The sequence below is a fragment of the Pygocentrus nattereri genome, chromosome 5 (genome assembly GCF_015220715.1).
Source record: "Pygocentrus nattereri isolate fPygNat1 chromosome 5, fPygNat1.pri, whole genome shotgun sequence".
NCBI classification, from domain to species: domain Eukaryota; kingdom Metazoa; phylum Chordata; class Actinopteri; order Characiformes; family Serrasalmidae; genus Pygocentrus; species Pygocentrus nattereri.
This window is the reverse complement of record NC_051215.1, coordinates 33,479,566-33,501,679: the sequence shown is the minus strand read 5'-3', so window position 1 is coordinate 33,501,679 and position 22,114 is coordinate 33,479,566. Positions and strand designations below refer to the sequence as shown.

The 22,114-nt window shown below is 40.5% G+C and overlaps 2 protein-coding genes across 4 annotated transcripts; both read right to left on the bottom strand.

Annotated features, from left to right (window-relative positions):
- Window positions 1–186: 186 nt before the first annotated feature.
- pank2 (pantothenate kinase 2) lies at window positions 187–6,386 on the bottom strand. 2 transcript variants are annotated; one of them, XM_017721435.2, is made up of 7 exons: window positions 6,025–6,386; window positions 4,187–4,539; window positions 3,793–4,046; window positions 3,433–3,609; window positions 2,395–2,518; window positions 1,829–1,954; window positions 187–1,546 (listed from the first exon to the last, which is right to left on the bottom strand). In XM_017721435.2, exons 1-7 carry the CDS (start codon window positions 6,251–6,253, stop codon window positions 1,496–1,498), a joined length of 1,314 nt encoding a protein of 437 aa, XP_017576924.1. In that variant the 5' UTR covers window positions 6,254–6,386; the 3' UTR covers window positions 187–1,495. The 2 variants fall into 2 exon arrangements, with proteins under 2 accessions (XP_017576924.1, XP_037394836.1); XM_037538939.1 differs by lacking the exons at window positions 3,793–4,046; window positions 6,025–6,386 and having other exon boundaries at window positions 4,187–4,526.
- Window positions 6,387–8,254: 1,868 nt separating this feature from the next.
- On the bottom strand, window positions 8,255–20,652 carry mavs (mitochondrial antiviral signaling protein). 2 transcript variants are annotated; one of them, XM_017721434.1, is made up of 6 exons: window positions 20,574–20,652; window positions 15,224–15,307; window positions 14,990–15,119; window positions 14,696–14,876; window positions 12,894–13,696; window positions 8,255–11,734 (listed from the first exon to the last, which is right to left on the bottom strand). In XM_017721434.1, the coding sequence occupies exons 3-6, from the start codon at window positions 15,110–15,112 to the stop codon at window positions 10,841–10,843; spliced, it is 2,001 nt and encodes a 666-aa protein (XP_017576923.1). In that variant the 5' UTR covers window positions 15,113–15,119; window positions 15,224–15,307; window positions 20,574–20,652; the 3' UTR covers window positions 8,255–10,840. The 2 variants fall into 2 exon arrangements, with proteins under 2 accessions (XP_017576923.1, XP_037394742.1); XM_037538845.1 differs by lacking the exon at window positions 20,574–20,652 and having other exon boundaries at window positions 15,224–16,625.
- Window positions 20,653–22,114: the final 1,462 nt, after the last annotated feature.

Below are 22,114 nucleotides of genomic sequence, written 5' to 3'. Positions count from 1 at the left end.
TTAAACAGTTCTTCAAACACGGACAGTCCCAGTTTGAGATCTAACAGTGAAATATTAGTGATACTGAGACGCCTTATAAAGTTTGTATTGAGTGCAGTCTACACACAAAGGCATTATTATTTGAGCCAGACACATGCACAGCACTGCATACCCCAAGAGCTGGGTAAACACGAGGAGCCTAGAACATATTTTTAAAAAAAAATTTTATTACAAAAAACACATGGAAAAAAGTACAAAGGTGTTTCTGGTTTGTACTCTAAGTATCTCTAAAGATGGACATCTGAAATCGATCTGGAACAAGATTGTCTCTTACTCAGGCACTTTTAAGGCTACCTATGACAACAACAATAACTAAAGTATCATGAAAAGACTGCATTTTACATCACACGAAGCACAATTTTAAACAAAACGTAACCTTTCCAATGGTTTCAGGAATTAAAAGAGAGAACTGATAACACTGGCCTGCACGGTGACCTCAAATCATAACCACATTTGAAACAAACAGCTGGACCACAACCCTGGTACCGTCCTCTTGGGAACATTTTAAGCTATCGTGAATTAAAGCTAAAGCTGCAATCAAACACAGCTACAAGTGTCCCCCCCCACCCCGTTAGGTCCAAATCACAGGTTAACAGTGAGAAAAACTTGAACATGTTCACCTCTACACTTTAAATCGGCATGTTGTTATTTTTGAGTTTCCACTGTGCTATGCCTAAACATATTTAGTGTGTTAGTATGTAATGATGAAAAAGTACAGCCCTTTCTAGAAAACTAATGAATACACAATAGAGGAGCATGAATGGTCTTATGGTTCCATGGCTGTGTTCCATTCTTAAAAGACCACAACAAAAATAACGTGTAAATGTATTTTAAACTCAAACATTTACATTTCAAAGAAAAATTAAAGGAAGAAAAAGAAAACCACACATATTAAAGGTCCGTATGAATGTCTTCTGAACATATGAAACACAGGGTCTCATTTATGGGCCTCGTTATAAACAAAGTATTGACTGGCCTGACTTGGTCTCTTCGAGCTCTTATTCAAGATTCAAGAGTCTATGTATGAGAATAAGATGATGCACATGCAAAGTATTATAACTGTAACAGTTATCACACAGACAGCATCTGTTCCCTTGTGAAGGACAGATGGCAAGAGAAGTTGTTCAAAGCTAATAAATAAAGGCTATAAAGTGAAGTGCTAATGACCTAGCTCACAATGTAGGCAGTTGGCCATAGAGATCCAAAAGATGTGGGCAAAGGATATAACATACAACTTTTTTTTTTAGTTGATTTTTACCTGAAGCATCACCTAACAGTTAGACATGACTAAGCTAGACATGGCTAAGGACATGAAGGAGAAATATTAGATATCATTTATGATAAAGATTACATATCCTCATGGTCAGTCAGTAAAGGCATCTGTGGTAAACTTCCAAAATAATTGGGATTTTTGGTGGGAGCGATGACCTGAGGCATTAACAGTGATCTGTGACGATCAGGATGAATTCGACAATTCCAACAGTGCTCCGACAGCACCAAAATATCCCTGAAACACATACAGAAAGGTCACTCATGCCTTAGATGTCATTTGATTTGCATTTTTTTGCCTAATTTGCCTAATGCAGTGATTCTCATTCCTGGTCCACCACTGCCCTCCACTTTTGGATCACATCTGATTAACTAATTAATAAGACCATGCTGAGTTGAAATGGGTGTGTAAGAGCAGGGAAAACACTTCAACATGCAGGGCGGTATTCCAGGACCAAGACTAAGAAAAACTGCCTGGCTTTGCTGATTAATTAAAGCAAAGACAGATACAAACACATACCTCATGTCTAAGGAACAGAGCTTTGAGTTGTCCTTTACTCCAGTAGTCCAAAGCATAAGCCAACAACTTCATGGATAACGTATTCACCCGCAAGAAGTTCCCTACAAACACCACTCTCTCTATGTTCTAAATAGGAAACAAGCATTAGAAAACATACTCTCTGAGCAAAGTTCCTTCATTAATCCAGAGCAAAGTAATCAAAGGTCCTGCTAAATAAGCTGGTGAGTAGACTAAAGTTGAACACTGAAGTGCTGTGGCCCTAAAGTACCGGAGTCTGATTTGTGCTCTAGAGGGTATAGGATAAAGACTTGTGTACAAGGTAACGAGTTGTCTACTGTAATATGGTGCAGTATGAATGTTTTAAGACATTCCAAGTTTAAGATGGGAGAACTGTTGCTCGATGACAAGCTGCTTGGACCCTGGTCACTCATAGCCCTGTACAATGCTGCTTGATCCAGATTCCACAAGGCAGCACCGTAAAGAGGCTGAGAGACCAGCGTAAGGACAAAACAAAATGAACAAAATAGAACCAAATGTATTAGTACATAACTAAGTGAATTCCATACCTCATTAAGTGCACACATGCGCGTGATTGAACCAATGTTGTTTGTTATAGTAACAAGTGTAGCTCTAGCCAGGTCTTCTTTTGAAACGGAATCTCTCTTCTCCTTGCACATCATGTTCCCAAAACTGAAACACACACAAATTGCACATCTCCATTAATAACATTTACATTTATAACTATACTATATTGCCAAAAGTATTCGCTCGACTGCCTTCACATGTATATGAACTTGAGTGACATCCTATTCTTAACCCAAAGGGTTTAGTATGATGTTGGCCCACCCCTTGCAGCTGTAACAGCTTCAACACTTCTGGGAAGGCTTTCCACAAGGTTTAGGAGTGTGTTAATGGAAATTTTTGACCATTCTTCCAGAAGCACATTTGTGAGGTCAGACACTGATGTTGGACGAGATGGCCTGCCTCACAGTCTCCGCTCTAATTCATCCCAAAGGTGTTCTATCGGGTTGAGGTCAGGACTCACACCAAACTCACTCATCCATATCTTTATGGACCTTGTTTTATGCACTGGTGCACAGTCATGTTGGAACAGGAAGGAGCTATCCCCAAATTGTTCCCACAAAGTTGGGAACATGAAATTGTCCAAAACCACTGTTCTTGAGGTAATTTGAAGGTCACATGAAGTTTGGAGGCGGCACGGTGGCGTGGTGTTTAGCGCTGTCGCCTCACAGCAAGGAGGGTCTGGGTTCGATTCCCCGGCCGGGCGACCAGGGTCCTCTCTTTGTGGAGTTTGCATGTTCTCCCCATGTCTGCGTGGGTTTCCTCCGGGTTCTCTGGTTTCTTCCCACAGTCCAAAGACATGCAGTCAGGCCAATTGGACATGCTAAATTGCCCCTAGATGTGAGTGTGAGTGACTGTCTGTGTCTGTCTGCTCTGCGATGGACTGGCGACCTGTCCAGGGTGTATCCTGCTGCTGGGATAGGCTCCAGCACCGCATTTATGTCTTGTTTTGTACCTCATTTAAGTTTGATAAATAAATCAGGGAGTTGTATGAGTTATAAGAAGCATTGCAATGTACATACCTAGAGGCCACTGCCCATCCTGGCAATCCAAATCTTTCATAGTCACCCCCGTAGATATCTCTAACCAGTTTGTCCACACGAGTGCTTTCCCCCTTTGAGGCCATTTCCAAAGCCTCTTCAAAGGTGGAGCAGCCAGTCAGCAAACAACACATGCCCAGGAAAGTACCACCACCCAAGCTGCAAAGTAGGAGGTAAATTAACAACACATTCTGCCTCTATAGCTTCTGCTTAATGCACTAATGCCACATCACTTTACAGCTCTTTCCATTTACATATGCTGATAATATTCTACCTAATGCTAAGATAGTCTTTGTTATGTATTTAAATAACTCATTTGTATGTCTTTAGGCCCTGACTGACCTGGTGCCTGTGACACGTTTGTAGTTGTCTTTGGAGTAGACGGCCAGAATGCTGACCCCTGAGCCGATGTTCACCAGCAGCAGAGGGTAAGGATTCTCCAGATTGTAGGCTTTTTGCTGGCAGCGCTCTGGGTCTGTAGGGTTCTCATAATAGTAACACTCAGGAGGTCCAACTGAGACCACTGAGTCGATGTATAGGACACCCTTAATCAGACAGTCCAACTCATCCAGTTTCAGCAACTGCAGGTTTGCCATCTTAGAAAGAAGAGGCAGGGCAGGTTCCAATTTATTGAAGGAAGCTGCACTGGCACATAAAGCACATGGCTACAATCTAAGCTGCAGGTGTGTATGTATTTATAGGAGAACAAAAGATTGTGTATGTGTGTGTTACGCACTGTGCGGAAGTCGGCCTCAAATTTGTATGCCCCACCGCCGGTGGCGCAGAGTGTGGTGTGCAGGCTGGAAAAGTGTTTCTCTCGGCCCATCTGCAGGAAAGCGGGGAGCTCTTGGGTTGGGAAGCGGATGAAGTGCATACAGCCCCTGCGGCCCCACAAGGTGAGGTCTGGCAGCTCCAGATGCACATCTCTTATGCCTGTTTTGCCATAAGCTGTGTGTGAGGTAAGGTAACGACGGATGCTTTTCAGACTCTCAACCTCCTCCTGTTCCTCCTCTGTTGTGATGTCTTTGGGCTCAAAGTAGACCAGCTTAACCAGTGTACCACCTATATCCATGCCAAACCATGGGAAAGCTGTAGGACCAATAACATACACAACATTATATAAATGTGTACTGTGTGTATAGTAGGGAGAGACAGATTAGAATCAGTCAAGATCGTAATTGGCAGATTTTTGCTCAAAACATGAAATCAGCAATCAGAAAATTCACTGTTTTTATTCTGCCTGATCTGTGTTACAACTTTGTGACATAATTAACAGCCATAAATAACACTTCTGCTACACCAGTACCAAAATGTCAGCATATTATGCAAGACTTATTATGCTAAACAGCCAGTTGCCTCTTATATCTGAAGTTGCCCTTTTTTGATTTATGTTATTTAAAAAGGCAACTGATTTACATATTTTTAAAAAATGCCAGTGTGGCCCTTTAAAGAGGAAATGTTATTTACATCGCAAGTTTGGCTAATAAAAAAAAGTACTGGAAATGTGACAGTGTTTTTTGTGCACTGATTTACCCCAGACAGTGCAAGCTCTGGAGAGAAGGTGAAAAGAAATTGGAGAATTGGAATTGGAATCAGCTCTTAAACTTCATGATCTGTGCATCCCTAATAGACAGTATAAAGGTTGTACATCATGCTGAACAAAAAACAAAGCATCTGCAAGACAAGTTTTTGGGGACTTCTGAAAATGCAGACCAATGACTGATATTTGAGCATTTAAAATCTGGGAGACAAAACCAAACAGGTTCCCAAGAATATCACTTCTGCAGAGGTTCATCTAGAAAGGATCACATAACCAAATCATTTTCTGACTCATTCGTGTGATGCTGATAAATATTTTCGACGAAAGTGACTTTCCTGTTTTAGATTGCCTATATATTTGCACTAATTACGGCCCTTTACGCAAGTGTAGTGCCCTTCATGACATTAGAAGGTCTGTATCCAGTTGTCTGTCTAACTAGCTACAGTATTTAAATGACAGCTCTGATGATGCTAACTATGATAAATAAATCAAGGGCGTAGCCCTGCCTCGGCACTTCCACTATGTTAAAATTTCATTTTATTGTAAATGTTGGCTTCGCTAATGTTACTATGCTAATCCAAGTACGTTTGCTACACGATGATTAAAACCACTGACCGTGGGCTTAGGTGTGCAGACACTAACATCCGAGTTAAACATGGGCGCTCGTTAGCGGAGAGATATTTGGCTAATAGTTAAATGTTTGATTTAACACTAGCTAACCTAGCTAAGCTAGCTATCTAGCGTTAGGTAGGTTAACTTAGCTCTCTTTATCTTCAGCAAACGTTAACGTTATCTATCTGAACGGAGGCAAAATGATTCACAAGCCTGTTATTTTATCTTTTTTTCCTTTGATAAATAATACATAGATGTGGCCAGGGAAACTAAAAACACAGCTGTACTGCGAATTACAACAACGGCTAAATGAAGCTGTTTTATTAGCACAGACGCTGTTTAATTAACTAGCTGGCTCTCTCCTCTTCGGGTTCTTTGTGAGAGGCAGCAGCCCGTTAGCGCCATAAACATGGGACACCTACGCGGCCTGTTTTTCCTCAGCGAATCGGTCCTCTGTCTAGCCGAGGTCGAGTTAGATATCCTCCGCTCTCTGTGGGCGGGTCCACCGGCCGCAGCCTTCTCCATGCTCGCGGCAGCAGCGAAGCTACATGGCGCTTCGGCCACCGAGCGGATCTGCATCGGCCCCGTTGTGTCCTCATCTTCGGCTTCCCCACAACCCTCCCCATCACAGTGGTAGCCATTCAACTCCATAACGGACGTGTACGAAGCTTCCCGAGGGCCTTTAAAACGAAAAACACCGTATTAAAAGCCGATAAGACTGTACGCATTTTATCCAAGCGCTGCCCATAATCATTGGCGAATCGCGTCACTGGTCATATTTACAGCTCCGTGTTTACGACCCAAGCACTACACCGTGATTGGCCAAAGGAGCTGTCCGTCAAGCCCAATCACATTCCACTGGACCAATCAGCCTCCTAGGCAGTAACACCTCGAGTCATCCGATTGGCTCAATCGCCAAAACGGGAAGTAATGTGATGACTAATGTGAATATCAAGATACAATAACGTTAAATGGTCCACAGGTATGTGGACACCTGATCAGCACACTTTTATCTTTTATGAGCTTGTTGGACATCCCTTTCTGAAACCATGGGCATTAAAATGGAGTTGGCTCCACTCTGCAGCTCTAACAGCCTCCACTCTTCTGAGGAGTAACAAGATCTTGGCTGTGTCTGTGGGAATCTGTGCCCATTCAGTCAAAAAAAGCCTTTATGAGGTCAGGTACTGATTTTGGGTGAAAACACCTGGCTTGAAACCGATGTCCCAAAAGGTGTTCAGTGGGCAGCAAAGCAGAAATTTCACCTGTGGCAAAGGTGACATCATATGCCAGTGCCCCAGTCACTAAGGTCTTTAGTGCGACCCATTCTACTACCAATGTATGTCAATGGAGAGTACACGGCTCTGTGCTTGACTTTATACACCTCTTAGGGTACGTCTGAAACACCTGATTTGATAACTTCGACAAAATTTTTCAGTTTAGTTTTATGTTCTGGAAACTAAATTATAAATGTTGGCTATACCAGTAGCTGTTTTTTTAAATCAACATCAACATATAAAATGTAAGAATTATTTGGATTAGTAGTTCAGACCATGGATATTTTACAACAAACCTCAGAGACTACTTGGCCTTACACTGAGAAAAAAAATGTGTTTGTGGGTGTCTTTGTTAAGGCCTTAGGCATTAATGTGTATTTCATATTTCAGGTCAGAAAACAACTGAAATAGAGATTATTCTGAATTTTGCAAGAATTAACTTTCATTATCTGGCTTTCTGTCATCACAACAGACATAAATCAAGTTTTTACTGAACAATGTCAGAGTAAGAGCATTATTCTCAGTTAAGAAAGACATTAGCACAGACAGTGGCTGGCAGTCCTGTTAAAACAAGAGAAAAATTAATATCACAGCATCAGTGCCAATCTCAAATGATCTGCGTTTTTTATGGTTCTTCTATTTCCATCCCAAGTGTTACAAATTTTTTCCGGGCCATGCTTAGTGTATAATGAAAAGTGTAACCGTTCTTTTTTTGTGATCATGTCATGGTTTGTTTTGTAGATTTCACACAATTTTTACTTGTCTTAAAATAGAACAATTTCCCCCCATTCCTGTTTTTGTTGATTAAAAGGACATCATATTTCCCAAAACACCATTTTATTTGATGGACAGTTTTTCAGCACTTACAAGAGTTTCAGAAAGGAATAGGCAAATGCATATGAAAGTTTGCCTACATGCAAGGATAAAACAGAGTAATGCTTGAGCTTTTATATCTGAAGAAGCAGTAGTTCCCATTTTAAAGTGCTTCAAGTGTAAATATTTACATAAGCTATAGAAATTTGTAGACTGTGACAAAATGGTAACAACATAGCAAATTTAGTCCATACTATAATTATTAAAACTGATTTGAGGTCAGGACAAAATTTAAAACAACTCTATAAGGACACTTTCTGCTACCACCCTGTTTCCAAAAAAGTTGTGATGCTGTGTAAAATGCAAATAAAACAGAATGCAATAATGTGCAACTTATTTAAACCCCATATTTAAATTGAAAATAGTACAAAGACAACATATCAAATGCTGAAACTGAAAAATTTATTGTTTTTGAAAAATATATGCCTATTTTAAATTTGATGCACACAGCACTTTTCAAAAAAAGTTGAGATGAGGCTGGTAAAGTGGTGTAATTCTTTAAAAAAAAAAAAAAAAAAAAAAAAAAAACACATCTCACAACTATTTATGTTATCTGAGTTAACATGACTGGGTATGAAAAGAGCATCCCAGAGATTTACATCATGATTTTGATTTACATCAAAACCCAATACTTGCTGACTGTGATCTTCGGACCAACCATTGTCTGCGACCACAGTTCACTGCTGTATCCACAAATTCAAATTAAAATTCTACTCTACTCTAGAATTCAGAAATGCTGCCACATTCTTAGGGCCTATAGCTCATATAAGATGGACTGAGGTGGTGTGTCTTGTGGTCTGACCAATTGAATTTTCCAAAAATAATTTTAAGTTTCAGACACTCCATCCTCTTGGCTAAAGATGGCCAATTTGTTATCTGTGCACAGTTCCAAAGTCAGCATCTGTGGTGATAAGGGGAGCATTACTGCACATGAAATGGGTGACTTGCACATCTGTGAAGCCATTGTTAATGCTGAATGATACATACAGGTTTTGGAGCAACATACGCTACCATACAGATGATGTCGTTTTCAGGGAAGGCCATGCTTATTTCAGCAAGACAATGCCAAACCACATGCTGCATGTATTTCAACAGCATGGCTCCACAGTAAAAGAGTTTGAGTGCTAAACTGGCCAGCCTGCAGTCCAGACCTGTCACCACTGAAAACATTTGGCACATTATGAAATGATAAGTACATTAGACGAGACCCCAAACCTTTGAGCAGTTTAATTCTTTATCAAGCAAGAATAGGAAACATTTTACTTTCAAAACTATAGCAATTTGTCTCCTCAGTTCCCAAATGCTTACATAATGTTGTTAAAAGTAGAGGTGATGCAAGGCATGGTAAACATGCCTGTGTCCCAACTTTTTTTTAAATGTGTCGTTGGCATCACATTCAAAATCAGCATGTATTTTTCAAAGAACAATAAAATGAACATTTGTTATGTTGTCTTTGTACTATTTTCAATTAAATATAGGGTCTAAATAATTTGTACATTGCTGCACTGTTTTTATTTATATTTTGCCTGGTGTTCCAACTTTTTTGAAAAAACACTCTTAACACTTAATAAAGCCTATCCTTTGGAAAGGTTGACAAACACCACACACAGTATTACCTCTATGCACCATAATATAATCTGACTCCCACTTGGCTCATATGCATTTCTTTACACATACCATGCACTGAAAATGTATCAAGATCTATGATGTTGATTATTAACATCATATCCTGAAGAGTTATAGACACTAGTTAGACATCATCAAAATATTATACCACACCAAGATAAACAGATGCTCTTTACCATCATACACAGCTAATGCACTTAGTTCTGTCTGCGACACTGTCTCCAACAAAGGTCCCTACCAAAATGGGTTCCACTATTCTACAGAGTCTTTGCCATTTAGAATAAAAATTCTGGAAAGTTCTTCTTGGAGCTTATAAGGCAAGTTCAGGGTGAAAACATTAAAATACAAAACACAATTTTGCACACCAAATGGTTATTTCCATTTTAACTTGGCTCTACTGTAACTTGTGTACTGTAAAGATCTAATACCATGACACCATTCTGGCAAATCAAAACCTGGCAACAATCATGATGTGAAGCACAAATAAAACAAAGCCAATATAATATTATATACATTGTTCACCTTTACAAGGAGAGAGGAGTAGGGCACATGAGCTAACAGTTGTGATGTTTAACGGTGATCTTGAGGGAACCAGGAACAATCATTGGCTACATATGCTTAGCATTAGAGTTAGTGCTAATGTTAGCACCATCTCCTTTCGCAAAGGAAACATCAGGGTCATTTTAATTGGAAGTGATAGATAAGAGGACACAGATGAACTGCATTAAGAGGAGGAAGAGAAGGGAAGACCATGATCATATATATCACTATAAAGTGTCATTGAGAAAACTGTTGCATCCTCAATCAAATTCAGTTAAGCGCTGAACAGCTGCAAGAGCTATCGTTTAAAATCTGTATTCATGCTCTGGTGCAAAGGAACTAATACATAAATAATTCATACTGACATAAGATGTTTTCCAACTTTGGTGCAAAGTTACAGCCACCTTCTAACACTACATTTTTTTCTCCATAAGCACACCTACTAATTCTACATGGAGTTTTACATGAGCGCACTCCCCTCCTCATGAATTACATATAATAAGAAAAAAATCATTATTTCTGAAAAGAAGGCTTCCTGAATAACATTTTAGGTTAACAGGTTAATCAACAGTGTACTTTAAAAGTACAATGTACGGTCAGTGCAACAAGGGTCACAAAAAGTAGAGGTTTTCTGAAGCAGTAAAGACGAAGCCGATTGCATGATGCATGTGTCTAATCATAATAATAATAATAATAATAATAATAATAATAATAATAATAAGGATCTCTGCTTGATCTTAACAGGTACAGGGCTGATTTCTGGAAATCACTTATCACAAAACTTGGTCAGTTATTGATCAAATATAATATAAATAAAACATGGCTGCAATATGCCAAGGGGCAGCCTTAAGTTAAGATACTTTGTTGCTTTATCAAGGCAGCAGTGGTGGCATACATTTAGATTTTGGTAGGTCCTACTCCCGTGTTAGTGCTTGAGCTTCCAAGCCATGGCCAAGATAGCCACGCCAGCCACAGCTGCTGTAGCTGCAATAAGGCGTGGGTCATGCTGAAGTTGGGACAGCACTCCTTGGGACTCTTCTCTTTGCTCTGACTGAGGGGGGTTAATCAGCCCTGAAGAATTGAATCCCAAGTCCTGGCATGTACTCTCAGCTTGGGTAATGTGGTTTTGGCTTTCTTCTTTATCATTTGGGTGAACTGCAATACCAATCATGCTTGGAGGCTGTCCATTGAGATTTAGAATTGATGGCTCCTCAGAAACCTGGACAACATTCACCAATGTCCCTGGCTCTGCCAGCAAACTCTGAGAGAAAGACTCATAATGGTCCTCCACTGGCAGATTATGACAGAAAGCAGCATCTCCTTCTCGAAAGCTGTTTTCCTGTGGAGTGGAGTGTGGAACGAGGTTGTCAGCAGCAGCTGTGAGATGAGAGACAGGAACAGGCTCTGTTGGTACTTCCATGTAGTCAGAGGGAGAGTGCTCGGAGTCTTGCGTTAAAGAGCTGCTGATCCCTGTGGTGGAACTGAACATTAATTCGCCAGAAGTGACTGAGCAGGGCTCCTCTGATTGTTCCTCGGGCTGTGGATGTCTGGACACAGGTGCAGGCCTGAATGGTTGCACTGGTGAAGAGCCTGCAGTCACTGTTGGGGGACGGCTGATCTGGAGATCATCATAACTGCCCAAGGAGGGCTCCATGAGAGTGCCAGGCTTGCTGAAAAACTCCTCGTTTACTGCAGCTGTATGGGACAGGTGACCAGCAACTCCATCATTAGATGTTGAAGGTAAAACCTGTGCTGTTTCTGAAGATGCTGTCGGAGCCTGGGAATTTTGTGACATTGTGGTCTGTGCCGTCTCCAAAAACTGCAGATAAAATAAAGTAAGGATTGGTTAATATGCTGCAGAAAGCAAATATTACATGCTGAGAGTGAATTTCTTAGGGCTTGCCTGAATATTTGGCAACACTTGCATACTTGTTATTACAATATTAATTTCTCTATTTAATATTTGGAAGCTTATTCTTTTTTAAACCACAATAACTGTAGCCTAAAATAAATTTAATAAGCAAAGGCATCATAAATTTCATCAGAATGCATCATAAATTCAATCCAGGCACATCACCTCACCACAAACTGCACCATTTTTCACATGCCCATTATGACTAAAAGAGCAGAGCACTTTAAATTATCGACAAGAAAATCAATTCATGTGTTCAATCCACACGGCCTTCAACTTAGCTCCATCTTATAATTGATTTGGATGGGAATAACTGTTCTTGTTTCATTTTCTTTTGAAACAAAGAGATGTGTTCCCTTTGACATAATCAAAATCAGAGAAGAGTAGCCTCCACACCAATCCACATTAACTGCAACTACCATACCAACAAGATCATCACATTTTAGTAGATTACAATTTTAAACATAGTTTAGAACACTACTTAAAGTGGGAGTATGTGATTTGATTGGATCTCTTTTTGAAGGTTTTTGATAAAAGGGCTTATTTGGGCTCATGTTTTGACTGATATATAATTAGCACACTTGAAGTGACTGAAACACTGATTAAAAAGCACGTGTATTAAGGCACTAAAGTGACTAATAAATACTTCAATTTTTTTTGTTTTGAAGGGTAATTTTGAGAATAGGTACTTGTATAGTTCTTGTTTGGATATATCAATAATCTTCAAAGCCTTTAAAATGCTGTTCAGGGCAGCCATAGAATTTATACAAACTTTAAACCTTTCATGGAGACCCCCTAGTGGTAGAGACAGCCTGCCATGGACACTGCTGAGTTGTCACATTTAAAATGTCTATTGCTAAAAGCAACTTTGTTATCTCCTACTACATAAAAAGTATGATGCTACTGTTGAGGTTATTGGATGCAGTCTGACCCATCACAATATGAATACATAACTTGTATAATACTTGCATATTAGTTATCAAATGATTTATAGTAGTTCTTATATAATAAGCTTGCAGTTTAAGGTTAAGAATGTTAATCTTATATCGGTAAGTGCGTGTTTTACCTGACTGACTGTTGCATTGGTGTTTGAGTTCTGGGCTAAGACAGTCTCCCTCTCTGGAGGATTGGTGTCTTGAATGGGATGCTTCACGGAGGCTGGGCTCTCGGTGACTGACAGTGGTATTTTGCTCTTCTCACATGCAGCAGGAAGCTGGGAAGAAGTGCTGAGTGTGTTGGGCTGGGATGGGGGAGTGGTTACAGTGTTAGTAGAAAGGAAGGTAGCAACAGCTGAGGATGCTTCAGAAATAGCAGTGAGAGTCATGTCATCAGAGGAGTCTAAGGAGGGTCTTACTCCAGGGTTAAAAGAGACTTCATTTTGCTTAATAGAGGGGGCCACCTTGGAAGCAGAGACTGAAAAAGGAGGCTCTGCTTGGGGAACTGACACTAGGGGTGAGGGTTCAAGAGGCTGGGCTGGTTCAGGAGGAGGGGGCGCTGAAACTTCTCGAGCTGAAACTGATGCAGGTGGTTCTGCAGGGCCTGGGGCAGCTACGCTGGCAAGGGACTCTGGGGAAGAGCTGACAGGGACACTAGCAGCCGCCTGAGCTGGGGCCTCCACTGGAGATGGGGTCAGCAAGGGAGGGATGGAGTGGGGGGCATTGTGGATTGTTGCTGTGGTAACTGTTGTTGCTGGAGATTGAGCTGGAGATGGAGTAGCAGCAGAAGCAGTGACAGGGACAGGGACAGGAGCAGGAGCAGGAGCAGGAGGAGAGGCGGTAGCAGCAGCAGCAGTGCTGACAGCAGGAGCTGGACCTATAGCAGAAGCTGGACCTGAAGCAGAAGCAACAGCTGCAGGGACTGTCCTCCGAGCTAAAGATGAAAAAAAAAGAAAAAAAACATTTACTGTATGTTTAAAGTAGCAATCTGAAAAAGTTTCTCAGCTCCAGTGTTGAACATGGTTTTGTGTTTCCCTACTGTAACATACCTGTTTCATATCATTAGTTGGTAACCAATTTTTGAGCTGAGTTTGCGTTAGAGCAGGTAAAAACCCCACAAAACTATGCAGTGCAAGGGGCGCCAAGAATGGTGAAACTCATTAGACATAACACATTAGTTACACATACAGGACTGTGTAAAAGTCTATTCTTTAATCTATTCTTTAATTTTTCTTTAATTTCCATTCAAAACAGAACATTACACAGACAACTCAACAACTAAACATAACATTTTTAGTATTCAGTGTGTCCACCCTTTGCCTTTCCATTCTTTTCAGGAGACTTGCTTTCAGTTTTTCAAAAGGAATCTGCAGGCATATTTTTCTACACCTTCAAAGTTCAGTCACAGAAGTTGGTGGCATTTTCTGCTTCTCACGATTCAATTAATCCCAATTACAAATTTAGACTCATCAGTTAATAAACTTTACTCCACATATCAGATGTCCAGTTTTTGTGTGCAAATGTTCCTCTTTTTAGTCTTTTTCCTTTTCTCAGTAACAGCTTAAGAGGAACTCAATGTGAGAGACACATTTTACTGAGAGGACATAGCCATAACTTGGTTTTAAGGTTGGAATGATGCAAGAGATGTAGTGGCAGTAGATGCACTAAAATAAAGTGTGGAACATTTAAACTCTGTTTGATATTTGTGTTGGAAAGTTTGCTGTTTTTTTTTTTTTTTTTTTTTTACACAGACTAGTGTAGACTTTTTAAACAGACTAGTTTCGACTAGAAATTAAATAAATGAAATGTTAGTCTCTGACTTTTGCACAGTGCTGTATATGGCTGTAAAAAACTTCTGTCTGGTCCAATAAATGTAAATTTAATTGTCCTCAATATTAGTGAGCAGACTGAATAATAAAAGGAAATGTCTTACTGTTGATTCCCTTTATTCTGTCATAAGCATTGCCAATCTCATCAGCCAGAGCCCAATGCTCACAAGCCCCCAGTGCAGCAATGAACTCTTCAGGCCAGTTCTCTCGTCTGCGCAGGCAATCCAGCAGCAATATAATAGCACTATAGTTTCCGGCATTTTCTCTCTTAGCCTCTATCTCCTCCTGCAAGATCAAACAGGATAGTGGTTGCAAGAATAGCACATTGTTCACAGGTGATACATACTGCTATCATTTTATCAAAAGGGTTCTTTAAAGTTGTAAAAGAGGACTATTACCCGATCAGTAAGTGTGAGGCAGGGCAAGTGTGGTATGATTTCTCTCACTTTGACTACTGAAGCCAAACGAGCCATCATCCTCTTTACGACCTCATTATACAGCTTGTCACTCGCATATGTCATCTTCACACTGATGTAGAGAAAGGTAAAGAAGATGTTTGAGCAGGTGCTGACAGAATGTAAGTGTAAGTATTTTCAATGAGTGGTGCATTTGTAGTGAGTGAATTTTAGTACCTTTAACTTCTCACAATAGTCAACACAGGCTTTTATTTTCTGGATGTGGCTTTCTTCCTCTACGCTCAGTGATGAAAATTAGCACTGAGGAGAAGAAAACAAAATAATTCACATGAACATTCATGAGGGACAACTTTCATCAATTATCAGATTGCAGCACATTAGCAACTTCTGGTCATGAATAATACTGGAATGATTTGACAGAGCATCTTGGTGGTATGATGTAGTGCAATCACTGCCTTGCACTAGAATGGCTGCCTCTTCCATGCTAGGCAGGGGAATCTTCCCCTAGAAAGTGAAAATGAAGCTGCTGATGCTTTGGGAAATTCTACAGTTTCACTTTTGATTTTCTAAAAAATTAACATTACAAACCACAGACAAAAAAGACAATGCAAACCACATCAGAGGACTGCACAGTACTGTTCCAAGCCACAGTAATTTCCTCCAAAAGAAAACCTATATGAGAGAAACTTCCTCAAGATGTGAAAACTGCATGACAGCCTAACTGTCTTAATCAACTGGTTGCATCATATCATGGACGATTCTTCTGAAATTCCCCTGCTTTTACATAAGGGCCAGGAAGCTTCCACTAGACCAAATAAGTCACTGGCTTCAAACTTCATTAATAAGTACACTAACACATAATATAGTTGCAATCCACAATCTGTACAATGCTTTTTGCTGTTGAAACTACCCTTCTTTTGACATTCAGCCCATTTTTATGGCCTCTTACAAACTGTTTTTCTTTTCTGAATGTTTTCTGCAGATTCAGAAACATTTCACATACCTACAAAATGTAGCAGCTACCCATTGCAGTTAATAAAGTTAATTTGTAAATTATATTAGGGCTTATTTAGTTATTTTAGGCATATTTAGCATATTGAGTTATTGTAGCTATACTATGGCTGTGGTCAAACAAATGGTTTCAAACTACACCCACACATACCTAAAACACAGTCATATATAATGACCTTGAAAGGCAGCACAGTATTTATAAGGATCTCCGTGTATCCTGACATGATCTGAGCTGTAAGGACCTGGACATTACCCAGCTAGTAACCAATTAATGAACTCCAGACGTAGCTCTGAGCAAAGGCCTACTGTACATGGAAAAAGTACAAAAGCCAACAAGAGTGTATTCAGTGTTGTAAAATCTTTTCTTTAACCTCTCTGTCTTGTTATACTACAATACACAAAACTACTGAAAAGCTCAGACTTGACATTTTGTGACTGACAGCATGCTTTCAGGTTATCAGAGATTTCTTTTTTGCAATGAACTGAACTGTGGCTAATTACAGTTTGACTTGAGCAGATTATAACCAGTTTTGTATTACCATATGCACTAGAGGTGGGTGAATTGGAAAAGTGTCATATTCTGATCCTGACATGATATTTTATTCTATCTGTTTTACTCTAAATGAGTGAACAGATAAAGCTTAAAAAAAGATTTAAAAAAAAATTATAATATATATATATATATATATATATATATATATATATATATATATATAAAATTATATATCAGTTTGCAGCCGAGTGTGAAGCGGCCGGGATGAGAATCAGTACCTCTAAATCCGAGACCATGGTTCTCAGGCGGAAAAGGGTGGAGAGTCCTCTCTGGGTCTGGGATAAGCTCTTGCCTCAAGTGGAGGAGTTTAAGTATCTCGGGTCAGCAGTGATGCGGGCTCTTTACCGGTCTGTTGTGGTAAAGAAAGAGCTGAGCCACAAGGCAAGGCTCTCGATTTACCGGTCGATCTATGTTCCTACCCTCACCTATGGTCATGAGCTTTGGGTAATGACTGAAAGAATGAGATTGCGAATACAAGCGGCCGAAATTTGTTTCCTCCGCAGGGTGTCTGCACTCTCCCTTAGGGATAGGGTGAGAAGTTCGGTCATCCCGGAGGGACTCGGAGTAGAGCTGCTGCTTCTTCACGTTGAGAGGAGCCAGTTGAGGTGGTTCGGGCATCTGGTTAGGATGCCTCCTGGACGCCTCCCTCGTGAGGTGTCACAGGCAAGTCCACCAGGGAGGAGACCCCAGGGAAGATCCAGGACACGTTGGCGTGACTATATTGCCCAGCTGGCCTGGGAGCGCCTCGGAACAGCCCCCCGGAGAGCTAGTGGAACTGGCTGGGGAAAGGGAGGTCTGGGCCTCATTGCTTCGGATGCTAGCCCCCGCGACCCGAACCCCGGAGAAGCGGAAGTTGATGATGGATGGATGAAAAAAAAATTTTAATCCAATTAAACAGGACCACTTATGCTCTCTAATCAAATAAGCGGCTGGGAAGTGTTTTTAAGCATTGATGGTAGCCATGATATACTCAGAAAAGCATACCGTTGCATATTGTGACCTTATTTATCACACTAAAGATAAATGTTGTCATGCTGCCTTGCGCCATGGCTTGTTAACTTCACACAGAAACCTGGGCATGTACAACCCCAATTCCAATGAAGTTGGGACGTTGCGTAAAACATAAATAAAAACAGAATATGATGATTTGCAAATCCTTTTCAACCTATATTCAACTGAATACATTACAAAGACAAGATATTTGTTCAAACGGATAAACTTTATTGTTTTTTGCAAATATTCATCATTTTGAATTTGATGCCTGCAACACGTTCCAAAGAAGTTGGGACAGGGGCATGTTTACCACTGTGTTAACATCACCTTTCCTTTTAACAACACTCAATAAGCGTGTTTGGGAACTGAGGACACTAATTGTCGAAGCTTTGTAGGTGGAATTCTTTCCCATTCTTGCTTGATGTACAACTTCAGTTGCTCAACAGTCCGGGGTCTCCGTTGTCATATTTTGCGCTTCATAATGCGCCACACATTTTCAATGGGAGACAGATCTGGACTGCAGACAGGCCAGTCTAGTACCCGCACTCTTTAACTACGAAGGCATGCTGTTGTAACACATGCAGAAGGTGGTTTGGCATTGTCTCGCTGAAACAAGCAGGGACGTCCCTGAAAGAGACGTTGCTTGGATGGCAGCATATGTTGCTAATGGTGCCTTCACTGATGTGCAAGTTACCCATGCCATGGGCACTAACACACCCCCATACCATCAGGGATGCTGGCTTTTGAACTTTGCACTGATAACAATCCGGACAGTGCTTTTCCTCTTTGGCCCGGAGGACACGACATCCATGATTTCCAAAAACAATTAGAAATGTGGACTCGTTAGACCACAGGATGCTTTAACACATTGCGTCAGTCCATCTCAGATGAGCTCGGGCCCAGAGAAGCCGGCAGCGTTTCTGGGTGTTGTTGATATATGGCTTTGGCTTTGCATGGCAGAGTTTTAACTTGCACTTATAGATGGAGCGACGAACTGTGTTCACTGACAGTGGCTTTCTGAAGTGTTCCTGAGCCCATGTGGTAATATCCGTTACAGAATGATGTCGGTTTTTAATGCAGTGCTGCCACCTGAGGGATCGAAGGTCACGGGCATTCAATGTTGGTTTTCTGCCTTGCCGCTTACTTGCAGAGATTTCTCCAGATTCTCTGAATCTTTTGATGATATTATGGACTGTAGATGATGAAATCCCTAAATTCCTTGTAATTGCTTATTGAGAAACGTTCTTAAACTGTTTGACTATTTGCTCACGCAGTTGTTCACAAAGTGGTGAACCTCATGCCATCCTTGCTTGTGAACGACTAAGCCTTTCAGGGATGCTCCCTTTATCCCCAATCATGACATTCACCTGTTTCCAATTAACCTGTTCACCTGTGGATTGTTCCAAACAGGTGTTTTTTGAGCATTCCTCAACTTTCCCAGTCTTTTGTTGCCCCTGTCCCAACTTCTTTGGAACGTGTTGCAGGCATCAAATTCAAAATGAGTGAATATTTGCAAAAAACAATAAAGTTTATCCGTTTGAACATTAAATATCTTGTCCTTGTAGTGTATTCAACTGAATATAGATTGAAAAGTATTTGCAAATCATCATATTCTGTTTTTATTTATGTTTTACACAACGTCCCAACTTCATTGGACTTGGGGTTGTATGTGTGCAGTTTTATGTGTGTCGCTATGAAAATCTTCTTACAGGCAACCAAATTCAGCATTATTGCCAATCTTGGTGTAAAACTGCAGTACAGCAGGAATGGCTGATGTCAAATGAAGACCGCCAAAGCCCTACTCTGTTTGTACTTAAACAACAGCTCAGCTAGTTTAATCTGTTTGGACTGTCAGTCAGATGGAACAGTGGGCTCTGACCGCCCTGCCCTTCAAACTCAGTCACTTTCGAACAAACACTCTAGCTCTTCCTCATACACACACCCACCTGAACACACCCATGCAGTCACACACATTGCATAAAGCACTGAAAGAGCATTTAACAGGGGTCACTCCTGGAGGTTAAGACACTAATAAACGAAGTCTCTCTGACATGCACACGTATCAGACGTGGACTCTCATGAACCAACCTAAACCGGGACAGACAAGGAGGTGTCCTCTTCTGGCTATGGTCCAAGCATAGACTATCCACACACTTTAATTACTTCTCAAATAACTTGTGGCAAGCGGCCCAATCAGATGACAGATGGCTGTTTTATTTATTATTTGAAGTTCGAGGAACTTATCAAGGGCAGAAAGGAGCCCACCTGCGCAGGACGTAAGTCCTCTACACCCCTACACGCTTCTATATCCTATATAGAATCTTTTTGAAAACGTTTTTACGTAGCACCAAAAAGGGTTCTGCTATTGCTATGATGTCAAGCTTGTAAAAATGTAACAACCCTTTTTGGTACTACACAGAATAATTTTCAAACAGGTTCTATATAGAACATATACTAAACACCTTCTCCATCAACCTGAAGAACCATTTCAGATATTTGAAATTTGAAGTGCGAGGAACTTATCAACGGCAGAAAGGAGCCCACCTGCGCAAGAGACATGTCCTCTGGACGCTTATAGGTCACCGTGCATTCTTTCCGCCCTGCTTTAAAAGGCAAAACGGGCAGAACAGGCTGTATCCGTAACCAGTGCAGCAGAGACTACAGCTGTACAGTGCAACGACTGCTTTAACCACAGCAAGAAGAACAGGGAAACCAAAAAAAGAAGCACTGAGCTCACACAACACCCAACTGCTCCATTTTAAGCGCGTTTAAATCAGAACCTCTCTCTCCAAAACAGACTAAGCTAACCGTGCTTTGGTGTGTTTGTCGTCTGCCATGTTTCAACCAAAGGCATGCACGTCGAATAGGAGGCAGCAATGGTGTATACGGTGGTGTTCAACGCAGAGACGAACACGAGAAGCTCAGAGGAATAAATCTGAAATGTCGACCAACCAATACTACATAAAGCGACTGTATGTGTACTGTGAAGGTAGACAGGGTGGGACATACCTTCTAATGCGCAGCGAGTCGAGGAACTTCTGGCCAAAGCAGACCCGACTTTACTTTCGCTCCGCGCTCTTCCGCAGCTGCGCACTGAGAGCTGAGAGCGAGGCGTAGGGGTCGTAACATTGGAGGAGGTCAGACCAGGACGCAAACCCAACAACAGCAAAGAAATGAGATTTCAGTTAGAAAAAAACAACTATTACAATTCCTGTAATAGTTTCACTTAAACGAAATATATTTTATGTCACATGGGACCAAAGCAGAATACGATCATCAATGTTTTATGTTTAGGGCTGTCCCGATTAATTACAGGAATCGGTTATTTATTTACCGATTTTTTGAGTATTTATCGAGCAATCAGAAGTTTTAATAATGGCAAAGCGATAAACATGGATTTAACTGACCAGTGTTAAACCATAAATCATAGGCTTGTGGCTTTAAGCATTCCACACTATTATTATTATTATTATTATTATTATTATTTTTTTTTTATTATGAAGAGACCCTTATTAGTCTCAAAATGGGATAATTTCACCTCCGCAATCTAACCCATCCGTGCAGTGAAACACCACATACAAACTAGTGAAAACATACACTAGGAGGCAGTGAGCACACTTGCCCGGAACTGTGGGCAGCCCTACAGCGCCAGGGGAACAGTTGGGGGTTAGGTGCCTTGCTCAAGGACACCTCAGTCACAAGGCTGGTCCCCTAACCTCCAGCCCACGACTGTCCCCAAAAAAGATGGCCCCTACGCTCTCTTGACCCTATATATATATATATATATATATATATATATATATATATATATATATATATATATATATATATATCGCTGTTGTAATAAGGAAACCTCATATTTCCAAAATGGTAACAGGTGAAGAAGGGAAAAAATATACTTTACTTTTAATACACACACACACACACACACACACACACACACACACACACACACACACACACACACACACATATACATATATATATATATATATATATATATATATATATATATATATATATATATATATATATATATGTATACATATGTAATATAATATATGTAAATGAGTAATTGTGAACACAATCGTACATTTACAAGACCTTCTTTGAACTGTGGTCCAAAGGTTCTGGTATAAAAACATCTGGCCAATCTTACATGATTAATAACATGATTAATGTGTGTGTGTGTGTGTGAGAGAGAGAGAGAGAGAGAGAGAGAGAGAGAGAGAGAGAGAGAGAGAGAGAGAGAGAGAGAGTAATATCCTTACTAACATGTGTTGAAAGGAAACTGGCTGGTAAGAGTCAAACACATAAAACTAAAAAAAGTGTTGAGTCTATTCTCTAATATGTCCAAAGCATCAAGAGCTGTCAGATCATGTGGATACAAACTCCATCTCATCCTTATTAACTGATCTGAGAGCTCTTGCACAGATATATGAATTCACTGAGGTACCGTGGAGAAAGAAGAAGAATAAGAGTCGTACGTTCCCTAATTCTGATTTGGATCACACGATGTGTGCATTGTGTGCTCTCTGTATATGAGTAAT